Below are 21607 nucleotides of genomic sequence, written 5' to 3' on the forward strand. Positions count from 1 at the left end.
AGCCAAACTATTATATGGTTTCTTGTCTATCAGTATCCCTTTTACTGACCTTTAGATTTATTTTTTATTCCTTTTGTGCCGTTGAGATGTTGCTTCATATTAGTTTTCCCCGTGCCCCGTTCAAATAATATTTGTTAAAAAGTTTACTTTTTGTCTTGCTGATTGGAAGTCTTCAAAATGATATCATCAGCAATGGAAATATTCATTGATGTGATTGATTGCATGATGATTGCTTTACGCCGCATCAGCACTAAAGGCTTAATCGCGGCACAAATGGATTCTAATGCTACAAACAAGCAAAACCGATAAGAAGAATTGCTTATATAAGAAAAACCACCTTCAATAGAGATATATATGTAAGTTGGTTTAATTCTAAATATTCCATAAGCAAACAAACAAATGATCATTCGTTATAACATGACACGTGCTCCAGTTGTTGAACTAATTTAAAGTTAGATAATATTCAAAATATCAACGTTGACAGGTTTTATGTATCTCTAGGTTTTGACTTTTAAGAACTAAGGGTGATGTGTCAGTAGTGTGCCTTGTTAACTGTTTGCTTACACTGTCACGGAATAGAAGTTCCTTCATAATATAACTTCCAAAAGGAAAAAATATTCTGGAATATTATTTCCACAGGAAGAAATATTACGGTATAAGTTCCTAACGAAATAAATGGTATAGAATATTTGTTCCAACAGGAATAGGTATTATGACATTGTTTATAACAATGTTTCCAGTGGAACTTCTGTTAGGCAGAACAAATATACGTTGACAAGACGGCAATGCTTAAAATAGGTTAAAATATTTATAGATAAACAGACTCAGCTGACCATACGGTATAGGTTTTTCCCAATGTTGAAGGCCGTTCGGTCAGTTCGAGAGAGCAATTACAGATCGAACTTTTAAGGTATAAAACAATGTTCATTTATTATAAAATATATGGTTTCGACGGATTTTGAGATTAAACATTGCGCCCTTAAAGCTTTTCCCCGTAAATAGGCTTGTAAATCGGTTGACCAAATGCTTTAAAAAAGTGTTGTTCATGGCTTATTTTTTGAAAAGATAATGGATACAACTATTCGCTTGCCATTGCATACAAGTCGCATCAAATTTCCATTCATGCCAACTTATAAATAAATTTGTCTTTTCTTCATTGTTTAATTTAGTTTGTGTTTTTTATATTCAATGTTGCTATAAATGCTTGGTTTCTTCAAACAATTGAATTTTCTCTGATTTACCATCCATTGTATTTGTGTCAGTTTTCACTGGCGGATCCAGCCATTTTAAAAAGGGGGGTTCCAACTATATGCTCCCATTCAAATGCATTGATCGTCCAAAAAAAGGGGGGGTTCCAACCCACGGACCCCCCCCCCCCTGGATCCGCCACTGGTTTTTATTATAGAATTATTTTTAGAATTTACAAAATATTAGCTAAATTTGATTGTAAATAAATAACATTTTAAAAACATTTACCTTAATTCTAGTAAACATATTGAAAATAAACTCGGATAACCTTGTCGTCAGTTTATTGATCATATACCAGTGTTTCTGAAGGTCATTTTGGTAAGATTTGATCTTTATTTATTATAAACTGATGGATTAAATATGATTTATCTGTTTCGAAATGTCATCTTTGATATATTGACTACGTTTTAAACCCGTTTTTCCTATTTTTCATTCATATATTTTGTTCGAATTTCAAACCTTTAATCTGGTTTATTAATTGATATCAAAGTCAACCTACTTAAATCAATTGTGTACACTAGTAAAGACTGCCAATATTTGCCATGCATAAATATTACAAATTAAGGTAAAAAAGTTTTCTTTTGTCCCTTGAATGCACTAAGATGATTAGATAAATAAATGGCAAAGCAAGTTCTCTGTCCCACCAATTTACTCGCGTCTATTGGTAACTTAAGTGATTAATTTGATTCCCTCATTGTGCACTTTCCTTATCTCAGTAGCGATATTACAGCAGCGCCTATATAGGTTGCACTTTGTAAATACATCTGTTTCTCAAAACACTTTTGGGGAGATCTTTAATATTCATAGAAAATTAATTTTGTTTACATACTGGTTCCCAGTTATGCTCTCTGTGTTCCATCTCACAGAGACATAACTTGAGAATGTTACCAGTAAATAAACATGTGCATATTTTTACATTGAAATCTGTGGTAACCTCTCATTCGAGGTAGGGGTAGTTAAGAATATTAGTGTTAGTTTAAACTCTGAGAAGTTCAGGGCATACAAACGTTGAAAATATGCCGCACAGCCCTATATTTTGACCTTTGAAAAAAATTGTAGTGCATATGAACTTTCAATTCTAGGATAAGATTTTTTTCAAAACTTCATAGTACAAGTGGTACATTTTAGCCGTAAAAGGAGCTCCTATGGGAAATTGCATTGTCAATATTTACAGAAATGCAACCTATAGGCAGTATAAATCTTAAACTTCAAGTGTTCAAATATATATTCTTGTGCTTGCGTTTCCTATCAATCATGCACATCAAATTTCGTCTATATCCTAAATATATTATTGCCATGAAAAATACAACTGTCTTCTTTTACATTACATAAGATCAACCTGAACTCAGTAGATTTGATGTTGCTCAAACTTTCATTTTTTGTTTAGCACTATATGGAGTTTCTGCTATGTTCCGTATGTACTTGACCACAGTTCTATCTTCGACTCAGCATTTGGCGGTTGTTTCTCATTATTTTTCGCCTTTCTTTTTTACTAACGCTATGGCATTGAACAAACATAATTATGGATTCCAATACCTGTTATTAACGTTTCACATTCGGCTTACAAACAACTTGAATCAACCAAATACTGATAATACATTGTAAACAAGTTCACGTACAGAAAAAAAGTATTTCTATGTTTTTTTTTTAAGTCGGTGCGTAACGCGAAAAACTACGTTTGCGTAAAGCGATTGCGCTAAATTCGCCAATAATCAGTTAATTCAAGTTTCTTTTCAAAAATTGAAAACTTTACACAAAGTTTTACGAATTTTGATATCAATTAAATCAATATAATACTAGTGCCCGTATAGAAAAAGGTGTTCAAAATTGGAGATAAACCAAGAAAATATGCAAATAAAGAAAAAGAAACAATCGCATTTATGGAAAGTTTTGTTTACAGGAACAGATCAGGAGTACACACATAAAATAAAATAATGAGCGAAAATAAGACAACAATTTATGTTGAAGGCCCGAGCTGAGCCTTCAGTATAGTGCTCATCGATGATTTTGTTTTATTTCATACTAAAGAAATGTCACACCCATGTTCTCCTCAATCGCTCGGAAAAATATACGACAGACAGACGGACACGCAGACTGAAGAACATAATGCAATTTTCTATCGTTGTCGAATTTATATAATTTCAAATCTTAAACAAATATGCATGATTCCATTTTCGGAAAATGACATCTGTAACAAATTAAACATAAACTTTTAGCTACTTCTTTACATGCAGAACCAAGTACAATGAAAGTTCCAACTATGTACTGGCATCCGTAGCTACAAAAAACACCTTACAGTAAGTAAGTAAGTAAGTAATTATTTATTATACAGTCATTCCCAAAAAATGGGTACAATTCGAAAGTAGACACTGTTAAAAAATAAATTTCAACTGAGCAGAGAGAGAGTGTTGTTTTCTTCTGTGTCTATATCTAGTCTGTCATTTTTTAAATTTTTACTTACACCATTTTAGTTGTTTTCTAGTTTTAGCATTTTTTGTAAGACAAGGTAAGTATGAACGTATCGGAGGTTAGTGTTGTATAAAGTCATCTTAAAAATTGCATTAGAGAAAAACACAAGATTTAAATCCAGGCTCATGTGAAATGGGTTACATTTACCACCATAGCAAACTGATTTATACGTATTATTCTGTATATATTGAAAGCAAATACCAATTTTAAGGTCTGAATTAATATAGTGTTTAAAAAATAATTCAAATAAGTAGTTTTCACAACTTATTTAGTAATGAATTTAAACTAATGAAATGTTATGCTGTATAATATTTTAGTTTCATAATACAGCTTTCCAGGAAAAACCCTATTATTTATGTTTTGAATCACTTGTATGTATTTTTTATGCTTGTATTAATCCACACCCCCATCTTTGTTACGGAGGTTGATATCAAACCAGTATCTGAATGCTGATACATAGTAACACTTAACTCTTTAATGCTAGCTTTTCTTAACAATTTATTGACATTACAAACTAAAAAACTGTTTTCTATCAAGTTATATGTTTCTTTTAGTCAAATGGACTTGTTCTTGTCAAAATCTCCGTAACGATTCATGAACTTTCACTCAAAAATATGTTTTACCTAAACCGAATACTGTTCAACTTAATTTTATTAGCTCTATACAGATAATGTCATCTTCCTTCACACCATAATGTATGTATTATACTCAACTATGAAGTTTTGGAGTCAAAATAGTTTCATTTCGAAAATTTCTATCCTCCGTAACGACATTTAAAACCTCCATAACGGACAATTCCAGTTCTTACTAACAGCAAACATATAAATGAATGTAAATATTGGAATTAAATGACAAACAAGACAACAGAATTAAACATTTTTCTTAGTAAATCGTTATTTAAAAAGAGTAAAGTCCTGTTAGGGAAAAAAAAACTTTTTTTCCTTAAATTTCTATCCTCCGTAACGTAAATCAATGATGTCGTCTATGATTGACATCACCTTTTAATTTTTATTAGTGATAATTGATGAACTGATTTGGTATCTATACCAATGTACAAGAATTTTAATTGGTATGATCGTTTTTACATGCATCTTTAGATTTTTTTTATTTGCATAACCTCCGTTACATTGATGAGTCCTAAATAATCTTGAAAATATTTGCCATAAACCGCTGTTAAAGTTATGATTGTCGTCGTAATTACACAAGTTGTGTTGTAGACTATTTTAAATCTAAGAAAATGGCTGATATAACGTTTATTAAACGTTATAATGTTGCTCACATAATAGGGAAAAACAAGTTAACATACCTTTCTCAAAACAACATTTTTTTCTCAAAATCTGTATTTTGTTTGTCTGTTTTCTTTATAATAAATGATGTCTGCTACAAAAATGACTTTCGGCAGTGTCGGCAGCCGCTGATACTGATAAAAAAGTCTGACAACTAAAACTGTAAATAACTGCGTCACGGAGGTTATTTAAACGGAGGTTAGTTTTATTTACATTATACATGGAAATATGTAACAATATTGTTGAGTTGCTTTCTCAAAACTGATTATTGAGAAGCTTTATGGGTGCTTTCAATGAAATAATCATCATTTTGATTTGTTCTTGGTTAGTGCGTTCCAAAATACGCGTTACGTAGGTTGGATTCTTATATGCGACAATCGAAAAAAAGAGAAAGAGAAGATTTTTCTTTATTTTTCGTTTCATTGCAATAAAAGTTAAAAGCAGGGTTTTAAAATTTGATGTATCAACTTTGCTTAAAGTCACTTTGGGCATGATTTCCAATCATATAAATATGTTTTGACTGTACCTAAAGATACGTTACGGTAGGTTATACGGTTATCGGCGACATTGGTTTAATGGGTAAATCAAAGTGTATATTATAACTTTTGATTCTAAAATATTTTTGTGGATAAAAATCAATATAGTGTCAAATAAAAAAAGCAAATCTAATCACGATTTAAATGAAATAAAGTATTTTAATTCACACCGATATTTGGAGTTTTTCTTGGCGACATTCGGAATTCGTGTGATTTCCGTATTTTGAATAGAAAATCACACAAATATATTTACGATATACATCACAAAAGAATATAATTTTATTTTAGTATACATATTAATCACTTAGAACACGAAACAGATTATCTGTGACATATGTTAAGCTTGCATTTTGTGGTTATTTGCCGGCGACACTGAAATTTTGTAATTGTACCCATTTTTTGGGAATGACTGTATAGCGACAAGTGTATCAGAACATACATTTATACAATTATATACATAGCAATTTGATATTTACACCCGGCCCATTGGACCTATATGTCACTTTAGCAATATAATATCATATCCGAAAATGTAAAAGTTTACAAAATAAAAATACAGAATTAGACGTAAAGTTGTTTTTTTCTATGAATGAAAGCTGAATTTACAAATTTTGCAGTTTGAATTTGATAGTATTTCAATAAATGGATAAGTTTTTCGCTGTTGTCACTAAAATTGTCTAATGCAGCCATAGGTAGAAACCTTTGTCTAAGTTTGTCATAACATGGACAGTTTAACATAAAATGTTTTTCATCTTCGACCTCCTGCTTTTCACACAGTACACATATTCGGTCTGGTAGCGCTTCGTTACGGAACCTTCCGGTCTCAATGCGTATAGGAAGAATCTCACATCTTAATTGGGAAAGAGCCGATCGTTCTTGTTTAGACAGATTTGATGTAATATACTGTTCTAGTTCGTAATTTTCTTTGAAGGTCACAAATGTTCGTAGTTTCGGTGATAAAGCAGATTTGTATTTCCATTCACTTTCAGTATAACATAAAAGTTTTTCTTTGGCTTCTTGTATGTCCACTATTTGTTTTGTTTCATAGAGGTTACTTAAACCAAGTTTATTAAAGATGTCCATAACTTGTGTGCACCATAATCCATTATTCTTATACTCCCACTCGAAAACTTTTTTCGTGAGTCTCTCGTCGTCCATAAGAATGAAACGGTTCCATAGGCATACCATATTTAACCAATGTCTTTCCTTACAAGTATAGATTTATTTCGTCCTCAAGCCACTGTTCCATTACTAAATTGCCTATTATATTTACTAGTACACTTGGTACAATCAAAAACCTGACAATAAATTGTTCAAATAAGGCCTTTGAACATAGAAGAATTAATTGCTTATAGAGTGTCAAAATGTTGTTGGAAGTACTTGATAAATTGCATGCTTATATTGGTGATATTGAGAATTGTGTACCTTATATAACACTTTGTCTCATATTCTTATTAAGAAAAAATTCGTACACCTATTTAGATGGGCATTTAAAAAGTCACCAGGTGATTACATATGTTCAAACTCTTTTATGTCATTTTTTAGTAACAACACACAAAAGAACTATGACAATTGAAATGTTTTGATACGATATCTGTCCTTGAATTTTTACTAGATTACATTTTTTTCACTATGGAGATTCCGTATATCGTCAAGTTATCGGAATTCCAGTGGGGACTAACTGTGCACCACTTATTGCGGGCCCGTTTCTGTATTGTTTTGAGTTACAATTTATGACTTCGCTTGTCACCGTATTATGGTTTTTAAGTTGTACGATTCGCTCGTGTATGTAACAACGTATTATATTTTAGCAAGAGAGATTCATGTATAACTGAAAAATTATTCCACCAGGGTTTTCGATATCACAAAATTTTATTAAATTTTATCATCGGTACATCATTCGTAAATAATTTAAAATGCAGACATCTTATACGTTTAGGTATTTCACATCTATTTTTTATGGTAATATTCTTAACAAAGCACAAAAATGTCACCTCAAAAGCTAACAAAACCTTTAAAAAAACTTATTAAGAATGGATACAGTTACGATACTGTTGTCTGGTCACTAACGATTGCATATTGTGGCTGTAATATAATTATTGATTCATTTATAGGGCCTTTGCATCGAAAACAAACACATTTATTCTAAAACCAGTTGTTGGCATGGCACGATACGGGTTATGTTCTTCTCATATATTTTATGATGGTATGACCCCTAATGGGAGAGATTGTGCTTGATATGCTAATGATGACGACATAATCTTTCAAATCAGTTTAAATGTCTGGAGCTGGCATTTTAGTAACTGCTAGTAGTCCTTTGTCAATGTACGTATCATTGTCATTTTGTTTAGTTTCTTTTGTTAACTTTTTTGACATCGGACTCGAACTTCTTTTAAACTGAGTTTTAATGTGCGTATTGTTGTGTGTTTGTTTTTGATACATTGGGTAGAGGCATAGAGGGAGGGTAAGGATATCAAAAACCATGTTTAACCCTGCATTTTTCGCCTGTCCCAAGTCAGGAGCCTCTTGTGGTTGTTAGTAATTTATGAATTTTTAACAGCGGTATCCTTCTGTTGCCTTTATTTAGTCTTGTATGATTTTTAATTTTAGTTTTATTCGTATATTTCGGAGTTAAATATGACGTCTATATCACTGAAGTAGTATACATTTTTGTTTAGGGGCCAGCTGAAGGACATCTCAGGGTGCGGGATTTTCTCGCTACATTGAAGACTCATTGGTGGCCTTTGACTGTTGTATGCTCTTTGGTCGGGTTGTTGTCTCTTTGACACATTTCCATTCTCAATTTTATTATAAAAAATCAGTTATAACTTATTTTTTGGTACCAGTTGACGTACTGTAGGCAGCAAGTTATGAACAAAATAGTACAAATTATAACGATTAATATGAGATCGTATGACTGTAAGTGTATCCACGTATAGCCAGTATAAATATTTCAATATATGTATTATACACTAGAATAAGTATTTGTTTGAAATTCCCCCAAAAATATAGAATTACAGGATTTTTATTTAGTAAGATCTGTTTGGAATAATGTTAGGTTTCCAAATGAATTGTCATCACATTATTCGAGCAATCTAATATATATATCTGAAATTGAAATTCACGAACTTTTCAGTTTTGAATTTGAATGAGAGGGGTTCAGTATTGTAGTTTCATTATTTGGGGCAACAACAGAAATCATCAGTGAAATCTAAACAGGCCAACAGTCTGGAACCATATACAGGTGTCTATACAATGTGTATAATGAATTAAAAAAAAAGTCAAATATCATCTAACAAAGATCTGCAAAAAATAACCATCCAAAAATGAAGATATGACAAAAATCTAATGTATAATAAAGGCAACTAAAGTTTGTTTTATTTCAAACGTGGTTTAGATCAGAAATCAGTCTAAATCAATATATAAATTAGTTATGAAATTGAAGTTATTGAGTCCATTTTTAGTACTAATTCATGAATTCAGGTTGCTAGAAGACATTTGAATCTTACATAATATGTTTATATACATTGTAACGTGTAGATTAGAGAAAGATTTACGAGAATCCGTAATAAAAGAGATGCGTTTTATGCGTCGTTTTAATTCAGTGGTGAAACAATAAAAGTATTTTTTTGGTATTGAACACGTCTGGAATACTTTCAAATGTGTAAAAAAAAATCAAACTCATTTTATAATGAACCAAGATGACAAACGGCAAACTTGTATTGAAATTGTGTTAACTTAACTCACCATCGTCCTGCCAGCCACCCTCTATTTGGTACGCAGCTGTAGCGGCACCCCATTTAAAGTCTGAGGGAAAATCACCATAATAAAACTCCTCTTCCATTGGTAAAGAGTTACAGTATCCATTTCTGAGTAAGAAGAAAAAGGCAAACACTTGGAGTATCATCTTGTCTGTCCTGAGCCGTGTGATATTCTATGATTGTTTAAAGTTTTGTAATAACCTATACATTTACCAGGTAATTGATATCATAATATGTTAAGATAAGCTTGGATGTGCTCTGAAGGGAGATGTTTCCAGTATCGTACGGATTCAAGTTTTGAAAAAATATAGAATGGGGATAATGTTTTCTTTTTTAAGATATTTTTATTGTATTTAAATATTATCATTAGATACAAGAAGATGTGCAATTTAATGTCAAACCCTGTTAAATATACAGATTTTTTTTGCAAATTATAAGAACCAAATCAAAAAAAGAAAAGTATCTGACAAAATGATATCTATCATAGAACATTATCTGTATTTGTATACAAATTTGTGTTCATAATTAATATCATGTGTTTTCATATACTGGTTTGTGCTCAAATATAACTTTTCTCTTTTTGTATACTATTGTGTGTTCCGAAAAATACAACATGTATGTTAGCTATATATGTATGCATTGAAACGATCCGTTTTCTTTGAAATCTTCAAATTACACAGGAAAAATTTGATCACATGAGTTTCACATGAATCCCACATAAAATCCAAGTGAAAAAAATCATGTAATATTCACCTCAAACATATGGAAGGGAATATCCGCCATAATTATACAATTCTTAATTTGTGAAATGCAATTTCTTAAATTGTAAAATGTAATTTCTTAATTTGTAACATGTATTTTTTCCATCTGTTACATGAATTTCTACATTTCTTGATTTGTGAAATGTAATTTCTTAATGTGTAGAGTCGGGTGCAACGAGTCCTCTAGGGTGGTTAAAATCTGGAGAACCTAATATGTCGTTTAAATCTTTCAATAATCAAAATTACATTGTTAGTATTTATAAGGGAAACAAACATATTATACATGTTAACGGTATTTGTAAATATACAAATCAACAGAAACTTTGACAACTAAAGTAACATGTCAGACTGAATGTTCGAAGGTTTGGTACTGATTAGTAAGTTGCCAGCTTTTCGGTGATGAATTAATGTCTTTACTATAAAAAAAATTATATATATAATCATACTGTTAATTTTGTTTGGTTTCACAAACTATGCTCTTTAAATTTCTAGAGAAGTTATATTTCTATTTAAGAGAAATGTAGAGAATTTAAGATTGAGAGAGTGTAAAACCTGCCGTACATTCGATTGAAAAAAATCTAAGAGTCTTGTCCTATGCAACGACGACTTCAAGTCCGTACCAAAGGTGCATCTGAGATTAATGGCGTTCGGTCTCGGTGATCTCCTTTCTCTTTCCAGCACTTGTTTGATGGTCGAAATAAAGATAACTTGAAATAGAATATAATGGTGGTTGCGTATGCAAATGTAAATAAGAAGATTGGTTGAAATGATATTCATGTTTGTAATTAATATTGTATTGTTTATTTTATCTAATTTCAGAGAAGACCGTCTTCTGAAAAATATTGAAAGTCCGACATTCACTGAAAAAGAAAAAACATACAATTGTTTAATCTTTGTCTTGTTGATAAAGAAACCCCTTTTTCTGGCTTAGATATACATTGTATTATCGTTTAGTTGTAAAGTATTACAAAACACTTACGATACATATTTCAGAAAATAGAACACGTGTTTCTGGAGTGATCTTTGCAAAATACGTTCGAAAGGGGACACATGTATGATTCATGTTTTATAAAAGTTAGAATATTTGATATTGTTCCCAATGAGACAATTATCCATCAAACCCAAATGGCATATTACCATACGTCCTTCAACAAAAGTAATGCCATACCTTAGTGTCATCTTTAAATGATCCGAATTGACAAAATTTTAAATGATTCAAACTAGAAAAACACCAGCCTTATTTGGGACAACGAAAAACAAATATGACAGACAGTAACCAAGAACAAAAAGGGACTAATAATATCAACTATATGATGAGATGAACGTTGTTTTAAATGGCTATATATTCATCCAAGCAGTTACACCCAAATCCGAAACACCAAATAAACTAGTTAAATATAAAAAAATTTAAAAAAAATTGCCAATGATACAACTTAACACTTCACCAGAGACATAATGACTGAAATTAATATAGTACAGCGTAAAGTCTTCAACAATGAGCAAAACCCATACTTCGTAGTCCGCTATATGTGATAAAAGGCCACTAAATGACAAATATAAAACAATTCAAACGAGAAAACTACCGGCATGATGTATGTACAAAACAATTAAGGAAAAAAATGATATACAGCAACTAACGACAAGCACTGAATTGCAAACTCCTGGCTAGGGATAGGCACGTCCAGAATGTGGTGAGGTCAAACATTTTTGCGGGCACCCGACCCTCTCCAACCTAGGACCGTGGTGTAACATGCAGCACATTATATGAAAAAGCACGAACTAGTTTGTATAGATTGTATACCATTTGTCCCCGAAAACAGATTATATCTTTTTTAACGTTTGAGGAAGAATTTTATAAAGTGTGTGTCGATGGAAGATCAAACGTACGCGGAAACTTCGATTGATAACAAATAACATCAGCCGGCAGGGGCAGATCCAGCCATTTTAAAAAGGGAGGTCCCAACCCAGGACAAAGGGAGGTTCCAACTATGTGTTCCCATTCAAATGCATTGATCGAGAAAAAAAAGGGGGGGTTCCAACCCCAGGACCCCCCCCCCCCCCCCCCGCTGGATCCGCCAATGGCCGGCAGTGAGGTTATCATATTGAATGTGGGGTGTGTATAAAACACACTTTGTTTGTTACCTTCCAGACGTTTTAAGCTATATATAAAACCAAAAATCTACGGGATTACCTTATCTCATTTCATATAATAGGTGATAACAAGTAACAGCAAACGCAATAGGATAAATAATATTACTCTGAAGAGGAATATTTCAGTAGTACTTCAAAGCCTACATTTTGCTTTTCAAATATTTTAAATAAATCATAAGTCCTTCAGCATGTTAAGTGATACGATCATTGCTAGGAGATTCAAATCTTAAGAGTATATATTGAGGGCAAATGCCTGTGTTCCTCTAATATGATTTGCATCATGTTTGCCTAAGTTTGAAATTGTAAATATGAAATTTTATCTATTACACGGATAACAAATTTTCTTCGCAGTAGGATTATTTAAGATATTAGGTTCAAAAGTACCAATATATATTATGAAATTTTAAAGCTTGAATTTCTTAAAAAGTTTTAAAAACCAAGTTAATCCACAGTGCATACCATAATTTGTCAACCTGTCAGTATTTATTTGTTTTTTTCTGTTGTAAAGCAGAGATTGATTGGTGTGCTTTATAGAAATAGGCTATTGAAGTTTGTTAGTGTACAGTGAGATCAAATGTTTTTGAAAACAAACGATCAATGTTTCGTTCGAGATAAATATTTTTGGTGTATTTGTGTGTGTGTTTTGTCAAAGTATTTCTTGTTTTATCTAAATGTTTTCCTATATAAACATTATCATTCGAAAGCAGTTAAGAAGCTATTTTATATAATACGATAAATAGCATAACGTTATGGTGTACGCAACAATAAACTTGGTCATATAAGGCGAGTGTTTGTCACAGGATTAAGAATGGATATATATACAATATGCGTGTACATGAACAATTATTACTATACTGAGTTTCAGTTGATTTTCTCATTGCAAATACACTGTAAAATCTGCAAATTTTAACAGAAATAAAGCTAAGGTAGCCTGGCAACTTCCCGAAATCATCTTTGATAAACAATATTAATCATTTACTCTATTATAAAAGGGTGTTAACTATCAACTTTTTTGGGGCTTATTTGAATATATCTTTATTTTAGGTAAAAATGAAGACTTGGGTAGTTCTGCAATATACTCAGGTTGTTAATTTCTTGTTCTCTAATATGTGTTAGTTTTTCCAAATAACTTCTTATTTTTGAAAGCCGAATGTAATATTTTAAAGAACAAAGATAAACGAAAAAGGTCGTACAAAACTAAATTTTATCAACAATTTTATACTTTATAGGTATTCTTCCAATATGTGCGTGCGTTTTTCGTGCTTATCATATGAAAAAGAAACGACCTTGATTTCAATATCGCTAGCTTATAGCGGCTATATTCCAATTCCCATATATACATGAACATGCCAGTATGATGATTTGAGGCAAACCTATAACAAGAACATTTAGGTTACTTTGCTCCTTCAAATAAAATATACGAACATCTTTCTCCTTTAGGCATTTGAAAATGTTTTTTTCTTAGTCTAATATTGAGAGTGTTCTCGTTTACTTTGCGTACAGTGAGACGCATTTGTATGCACTTCATGCAATAATGACTGTAGGAAATCAACATGTATATATACATACATGTAGTTCATGTGAAACTAGTGTAAAACTTAAAAACAAGGTTACTCCATTTATTTTGGTTAGTAAATATTGTCTTATTGAAATAAAAATATAGAAACGAGGACAAAAATATAATTTTGTGAATGCAATTTCGGTATAACTTGTTATCGTGTACATTGCATGTTGAAACAAGAAGATGATTCAAAATTTGCTGTTGTATAATTCTCTACTTACGTTTAAATAACAAATTATAAAGCGATATCAGAAGAGATCAAATGTAGTTAAACGCTCGACAACACAAGCGTTTATCGGTTACGATTTTTCAACATGTCTACATCGTTAAACTGCATGTAAGAATTTCAAAAGATGCACAGAATATTAATTTTGTGCTATTATTTGGTAGCTATTGTTGCAAATGAAGACTTTCTGTTGGAAAAAATTCCTGGCGATTTTGGATGGGGAGTATGTAGTTCAGCATACCAAACTGAGGGAGCATGGAACGAACACGGTAATACTTTCTAGAATTTATTTGTCAAATCAAATCTAACTTAATTTCTGTGTTATTTGGTCTCTTGTGGAGAGTTGTCTCATTGGCAATCATACTACATCTTTTTTTTTTTTATATAAGTAATAATAAGGTCCACATGTACTCAGGATGCAGACAAACTCATTAAAACCAACACTTAAAAATTGACAAACGACACTTTTCAGGAAGAAAGCATCAGAAAACTTCTGAACGCCTTGTCATGGATTGGAAACCACTTTTCTTGATAATGTCCCTTGAATTTTGAATCATTACTGCTCTGTGATTAAAATCAGTGAAGAGTAATTTTCTTACTCAGTAACTTCATAGGGGAGGTAGGTTATTTTGTGTTTTGTTTTGTTTGTTTGTTTGTTTGTTTGTGTGTTTGTTTGATTGGTTGGTTGGTTGGTTGTACTTTTGGGGGAGAGCGGGGAGTGGCGGGATACTCTCTGAAATTCTTGCGTTTGGAACTGCCAATGCACTATGAAATTACCATGTATTCAATGTTTTTTCGTTGTTTTTAGGAAAACTTATACAGAGACACTATATACACAAATCTCTGCCGTGTATATATGTCATGGTCCTTTTTTGTCATATAGCTATTCAACTGTTTCTGTTCTTTTGTCATTCTTGGCTATCAAATGTTCTGACTTTGAGTGTTCCTGGTGCCTTGAAAGCCGGTAAATCCAGAAAAGCGTTTCAACTGTGCGGACGCATGCAATTTATAACTGAAACTTGTGTTATTTTCATATTTTATTCTGAATTTAAAGGGGGCGGGGCAGTCGGAGGGGTCCTGATCCCGAAATCCCGGGCTTAAAAACATGAAATCCCGAGGTCCGGAATTCGAAAAAAGAATTTCCGGATCCCGAAAGGATCAATTCCTAAATCCCTTAAAAACACCCAATCCCGACGTCCCGAAAAAGGTCCTGCCCCTCTTCTTTAAACAATGAGTTGGAGATCTTTTTTGGAACTAGACTATTGCCAGCTGAAAATTTATAATTTTCAAAATGTAAGTCAGCATTAATAATATCTGCCGGCAGATAACGAAAACAAATAGAATTCTTAAGATTTGCACAAAAACACAATAACAATATTATAAGTTATATGGTTCCCTTCTGACCCCCTACGGATCCATAGAGGGTTAGAAAAACTCATAGGGGGTGAGGCCGTAGGCCGAATCCCCTATGGATTTTTATTACAATTATTCACTAAAAATCTTATAAATAGAATTTTTATATTCCTATTTTAATAGTATACAGACAATGTTTATCTTTTACATATAAAAGGATAAATAAGTATCGTAATTTACACTGTGAACTGTGTACATAATGTTCATAGTGTAAATATATTGGTGGATTAATATTCTACCCTATTGCGGTAATTTAAAAAATAAACTAAGCCTAAGCACACCCTAGATTTTTTCTCAAGTAAACCTTAGCTATTCAGCTTCACATTGCACCTAGTGGCAAAAAAAAGTATTGCCGTAGAACATTTTTTATTAACATTTCCGTAAGGGTGGGGAAGGGTGTCCGACCCCAACTTTGAACCTAGTTTAAAAATAAACTAAGCCTAAGCACACCCTAGATTGTTTATCAAGTAAACTTTAGCTATTCAGCTTCACATTGCACCTAGTGGCAAAAAAAGTATTGCCGTAGAATTTTTTTTTATTACCATTTCCGTAAGGATGGGTAGGTGTCCGACCCCAACTTTGGACCTTATTTTAAAAAAAAAACTAAGCCTAAGCACACCCTGGATTTTTTCTCAAGTAAACCTTAGCTATTCAGCTTCACATTGCACCTAGTGGCGAAAAAAGTGTTGCCGTAGAACATTTTTATTAACATTTCCGTAAGGGTGGGGTAGGGTGTCCGACCCCAACTTTGGACCTAATTTAAAAAAAAAAAACTAAGCCTAAATACACCTGGATATTTTCTCAAGTAAACCTTAGCTATTCAGCTTCACATTGCACCTAATGGCGAAAAAAGTATTGCCGTAGATTCAACATATTAAAGAACCCCATGAATTCATTTTTTTGTATAATAAAACTAAGTTTAAATTTGGTGCCTTTGGACCTCAACTTTTGGACCTCAATGTGGACCAATTTAAAAACAGGGCCCAAAATCAAAAAAACTTTATACACGGTTAGATTCAGCATATCAAAGATCCCGAAACAAAGTTTAATTTTGAACCCTGATTTGTACCATCTTGAAAACTGTGCCCATAATCAAACATTTAAATCCATTTTTTTTTTTACATTTCTGGAAACTAGAAAAATGCTTATTTGGATCCCTTTTTAGGCCCTTCATTCTTAAACTGTTGTGATCATAATCCCCAAAATGAATCCCAACCTTCTTTTCGTGGTTTGTTAAAATAGAGATCCATTTACTTAAACTAAAGTCATTGTCTGGAAACTAAGTGTCTTCGGACGACGCAGACGACGACGACGTGATACCACAATACGACCGCAAAATTTGTTTGCGGTCGTATACAAATTATTGTTACATTCCCAATTTGGAGACTAATTTAATAAATCTAGCGCACATTGAAGTGCATTAATGTAACAATAACGCAATGTCACATGGTAGCCGTAGACCCAAATAATATTGTTACATTCGTAATTATTCAGATCCCTACCCAACCATTTATTCCGGCAGCTACTATATTAGTCTCCAATGTAACAATAATGTTTTTGTAATTTAGATGTAGACAGTGCAAAAAAAAAATATTTACAATATGTGTTGCCCAGTGCGGGTAGCTGACTATGCAGTATAGGCTTTGCTCATTGTTGAAGGCCATGCGGTGACCTATAGTTACTACTTTCTGTGTAATTTGGTCTCTTGTGGAGAATTGTCTCATTGGCAGTTACACAACATCTTCTTTTTTTACAATTATAGAGAGTTGTTTCATTGGTAACCATACAACATTTTCTTTTCTATATAAGCCCTTAATTAAGCAATATAACCTATATAGTATTTTCAAATCTATTTCTTTCTGATTGAGGATGATTGATATACGTCAATTGAAAGTACATGTATATCAACGATCTTGCCCCTGGCTACAAAAACACATACTAATGATATACACACAGTCGATGCCTCACGCAGAAGTTCTGTTCATACTTTCGAACAAAATTAAAGAAATTTATATTTCCTTATATCTACAGTAAACTCCCTACCTGCTAAGGAATTTGAATGCATGTTTATGGTCATTACACGTAGATCTTTGATTACTCGAAAGTTACTGAAAGCTTGATTGATTGATGGATTGTTTAACGTCCAGTGGCAAATATTTTATGCATGTTCAGGACAAAATCAAAATAACAATAAAGATAACAGGAAAGCTAGGTCCTGTAATAGGGGTCGTTGAGGACGAAGGTCTGGAAATTTGGAAATCCCATGCATTGTCAACATGGTCAAATGAGGGTTTATTGGATAGGAACAGAAAATTAGAATTTCAATACCCCGCAAAGAGTTGTTGCAAGTTTCTTAACGTGCAGAGAGCGTGGCATTCTCTCTCCACCAGGCATCGAATTTAACGTCCCATTCTGACCTGAATTGACTGCGTATTTATACATCCTGCACAGCCAAACGGACGCCCAACTTTGGCAAGGTTTTATGTAGGTAGAATGAAGACCAAGTGGGAAGCTAGTTGAAAACCAGCAACAACTAATTAACAAAAAATCATGTGTCTAAGTTGAGGTTTATTCAAGCATTTGTTGATAGAAGCGAAATGATCTGAACGAAAGTTCTAGTTATATTTTCTATATAAAGGGGGATATGATGACATTCAATTATATCCAATACTCCATTCACTGATGCTGATAGACTAGTGTATACATAATGTTTGACAATAAAAGAGTTTTGACGACTTCTCTGGCGTGCGTCTGCAGATATGATATCGTTGTTTATTTTTTTTTATGTAAACAAAATATGTAGACACGTGCCTAACGTGCCTAACGGCAGTTACGTCCCTTGGAGAAACAACAGTGTATGTAAAGTGCGGATCCTAAAATACCCTTTTCACTGTATTTGCCAAACATTTCTGATGTAGAATGGTAAATAAACAGACGAAAAAAATATTATTTTTGAAGAAAATGAAGAAAAATAGTTCACACGTATATGTTCAGTAATAAATAATACAAGTTAGACAAAATAAGAGATGATAACGGGGTTTTATCGCGCCAATAGCCATCCATACGTGAAATATATATACCGAAATAGGTGAATATTTAGGACGTTTTACTAACAAATCGTACAGGTGATTAAAAACTAGCAGGAAAGATGTAGTTGCAGAAACATATTAATTTCAACACAGTTAATAATGTTGTATAACGTAGAATAGCTTTTGTTATTCAGTTTGTCAATATTGAATTGAATTCCAATATGATGCTATATTTATGCGAGTCATGTTTACTCATGTTACTGTTGAATAATGATACTTTACTTTCATTTTCGCTGTAGAGCGATTCATTAGTATTGTATATGCGGTGCATTTTCACTGTATGCATTTTATTCATTTTTATGCATTAAATTCCTAATTCAGCCGACTTGCTCAAACACTAATTAAGGATTTCATAGTGCTGACCTAGAGAAGTAAAGTTTCATTGAACACTCCAAAAAATTCAATAGAATTGATATTTATTTCAAATGTAACACATTGTAGTCATAATATAACAACATGTGGATCATTTAAGAGTTGAAAGTGTTTTTAAATTAATGAAAACATATTAAGGTCAAGGATCATTCAGTAAATGACCAGTCCATAGATTTAAAAAATAAAATAAAAACTCAACTTGATAGATATTGAAAATGTACATCAGAAAATGTAAAATAAAGTATATATGTCGCCGACTTCATTTAAAATGTTCCGATAGGGTACTAAATTAAATTGAATATATAGGGAAAATCAATATCCAATGCTATGACACTTAATCACTAAATACGTTCATCTATCATGCCTATCGGTATAGAATGGGATAAAAAGAGATAATAAAAACAACAACACTTTTCTAATATTTTATATAAATCACTTATTGACCAATTTCAATGAGGTTTAATATGCTAAATCTAACCGTAAAGTAAGATTTTTTTATTTTGGGTCCGGTTTTAAATTGGTTCACATGGTTCAAAATAAAACTTGAGGTTCTTTGGTAGGCTGATTGTGTTTAATTTTTTGGCCCATTTTACAAGTTTGTGGGATCCAAACTGTCTAAAAATAAATTCGTTTGGATTTCAACAACAATTGAATATTTGGGTTTCTTTGGCATGCTGAATCTCACCTCATGGTTTTAAATTTGGGATTTTTTTTATTTTTGTCCAAGTTATCGAAATGGTCCAAATTGAAGTCCAAACGGTCTAAAATTCAACATTTTTTTTTTATTTCATCAAAAATGAAGCCTTGCTTGAATGTTGTGTACATAATTACCCCAAACTATTCAGGGTTCGACCTCTGCCGTAGATTTAAGGGTGCTCTACAACACGTACATCATGTACCAATGCAACTTTATCAGTACATAGATATAGGAAGATTTTTTACAGAAAAAGTTTGCCCTACACAACTTGACTTATATTTCACGCTTTAAAAACTTTGGATAGTTGTCACATGTCGTTTCATTTTATACAGTAAAGAAATTCAAGCAACAATCGAGCTAAAAACTATCTTTCCTTCAGAATATGGACATTGATGTCCATTTGATGAGTTAAGCCTTTTTCAACTGATTGTAGTTCGTTCTGTTATACCACTGTCCAAGGTTAGGTTGAGGGTAGGGATCCCGCTAACATGTTTAACCCCGCCACATTATTTATGTATGTGCCTGTACCAAGTCAGGAGCCTGTAATTCAGGGGTTGTCGTTTGTTTATGTGTTACATATTTGTTTTTCGTTCATTTTTTTACATAAATAAGGCCGTTAGTTTTCTCGTTTGAATTGTTTTACATTGTCTTATCGGGGCCTTTTATAGATGACTATGCGGTATGGGAGGCCGTATGGTGACCTATAGTTGTTAATGTCTGTGTCATGTTGGTCTTTTGTGGATAGTTGTCTCATTGGCAGTCATACCACATCTTATTTTCATATTGAAGCATGGGAAATGGGAAACTAGTTTTCACAGGCATTAGAAGATCCCCACTAATGAGTTACAACAATGTGGGAATTAAAATTTAAAGACTTCTAAATGATCATAAAAACTGATAGCATGGAGAAGGCATGCCAAATTTTCCCAGGCCCGCTGGATACGCCTGCCTGACTTACCATATGATGAAAGTAACAGGAACTTTTAATCACATCTGCTCGTTTTGTAGTAAAACATTAAAAATGCTTCGCTGGCCACAGCCTGATACGACCACAGAGGTCGAACCCTGAACAGTTTGGGCAAATTTGGACACAATATTACAGCTTGATTATATCCGAATTTGGATTCTGATCAAAGTTGTGACGTCATCAGGTAAAGATCTTTATGTTTTTCTTTTATATTTCTTGAACCTACTCATTTCTAAACATTATGTGCCAATTTGAAATAGATATCAAATATTTATTTTTTTTGGCCAAATCCAGGCCCTTCTCCTTTATGACGTTATAAAGGTTTCTGATACAAGGTAAATGTGACGTCATCAGGTAAACATCTTTATGTTTTTCTTTTATATTTCTTGAACCTACTCATTTCTAAACATTATGTGCCAATTTGAAATATTTATTTTTTTTGGCCAAATCCAGGCCCTTCTCCTTTATGACGTTATAAAGGTTTCTGATACAAGGTAAATTTCAAAAAATAACGTTATTTATATGACATGACGTAACGTCATAATGATGATCACGTCACGTCACGTCCTAAGGAAGTTTTGCGCTATTCAATTAGTCAATCACTTTGCAGTGTTTTGAAGAAAACTTTCAGTTTTTGCAAAACAGCACTATACTTTACAAAATTCATGTCAGATTTACTTATTTTCGGTTGGTCATCTTAGATCAAATAAAATATTTCATTGGATTAAGCACATATTAAAAAAAGAGATGGCATTGCGTATTCCAAGTGTACTTCAACAAACATGACATATGCAACATGACAAATAATGTTAATAAAACATAATGCAAAATAAGAGAAAATTTATTATATGCTGTATATATAACTACAAGTCTATTTTTGTATAGTTCTTCATTTATTTATGGTAGACTTACTGACACTAAGCATTGTTTTTAACTTTAAATTGTGGTTTTCTCATTGTTAATTTAATGACCGTACGGTTGCCTGTAATTACAATGTACTTATATCCACTTCATTTGAACTTTGGTGGATAGTTGTCTTATTGCCAATCACACCACATCTGACATCTCCT

At 32.4% G+C, this 21607-nt stretch overlaps 2 protein-coding genes across 2 annotated transcripts in view; one reads left to right on the forward strand and one right to left on the reverse strand.

Annotated features, from left to right (window-relative positions):
- Nucleotides 1-9497, reverse strand: part of LOC139529078 (lactase/phlorizin hydrolase-like) — a 27189-nt gene extending 17692 nt beyond the window's left edge. The window contains exon 1 of the mRNA XM_071325330.1: nucleotides 9287-9497. Coding sequence (XP_071181431.1) covers nucleotides 9287-9446 — 160 coding nt within the window. The 5' untranslated portion in view covers nucleotides 9447-9497. The remainder of the gene's footprint in view (nucleotides 1-9286) is intronic.
- A 4551-nt stretch (nucleotides 9498-14048) lies between these two features.
- LOC139529072 (lactase/phlorizin hydrolase-like) overlaps nucleotides 14049-21607 on the forward strand; it is a 112986-nt gene continuing 105427 nt past the window's right edge. Inside the window, exon 1 of the mRNA XM_071325320.1 lies at nucleotides 14049-14268. Within this exon, the coding sequence (XP_071181421.1) occupies nucleotides 14127-14268 (142 nt within the window). The 5' untranslated portion in view covers nucleotides 14049-14126. The remainder of the gene's footprint in view (nucleotides 14269-21607) is intronic.

The sequence above is a fragment of the Mytilus edulis genome, chromosome 6 (genome assembly GCF_963676685.1).
Source record: "Mytilus edulis chromosome 6, xbMytEdul2.2, whole genome shotgun sequence".
In the NCBI taxonomy this organism is placed as follows: domain Eukaryota; kingdom Metazoa; phylum Mollusca; class Bivalvia; order Mytilida; family Mytilidae; genus Mytilus; species Mytilus edulis.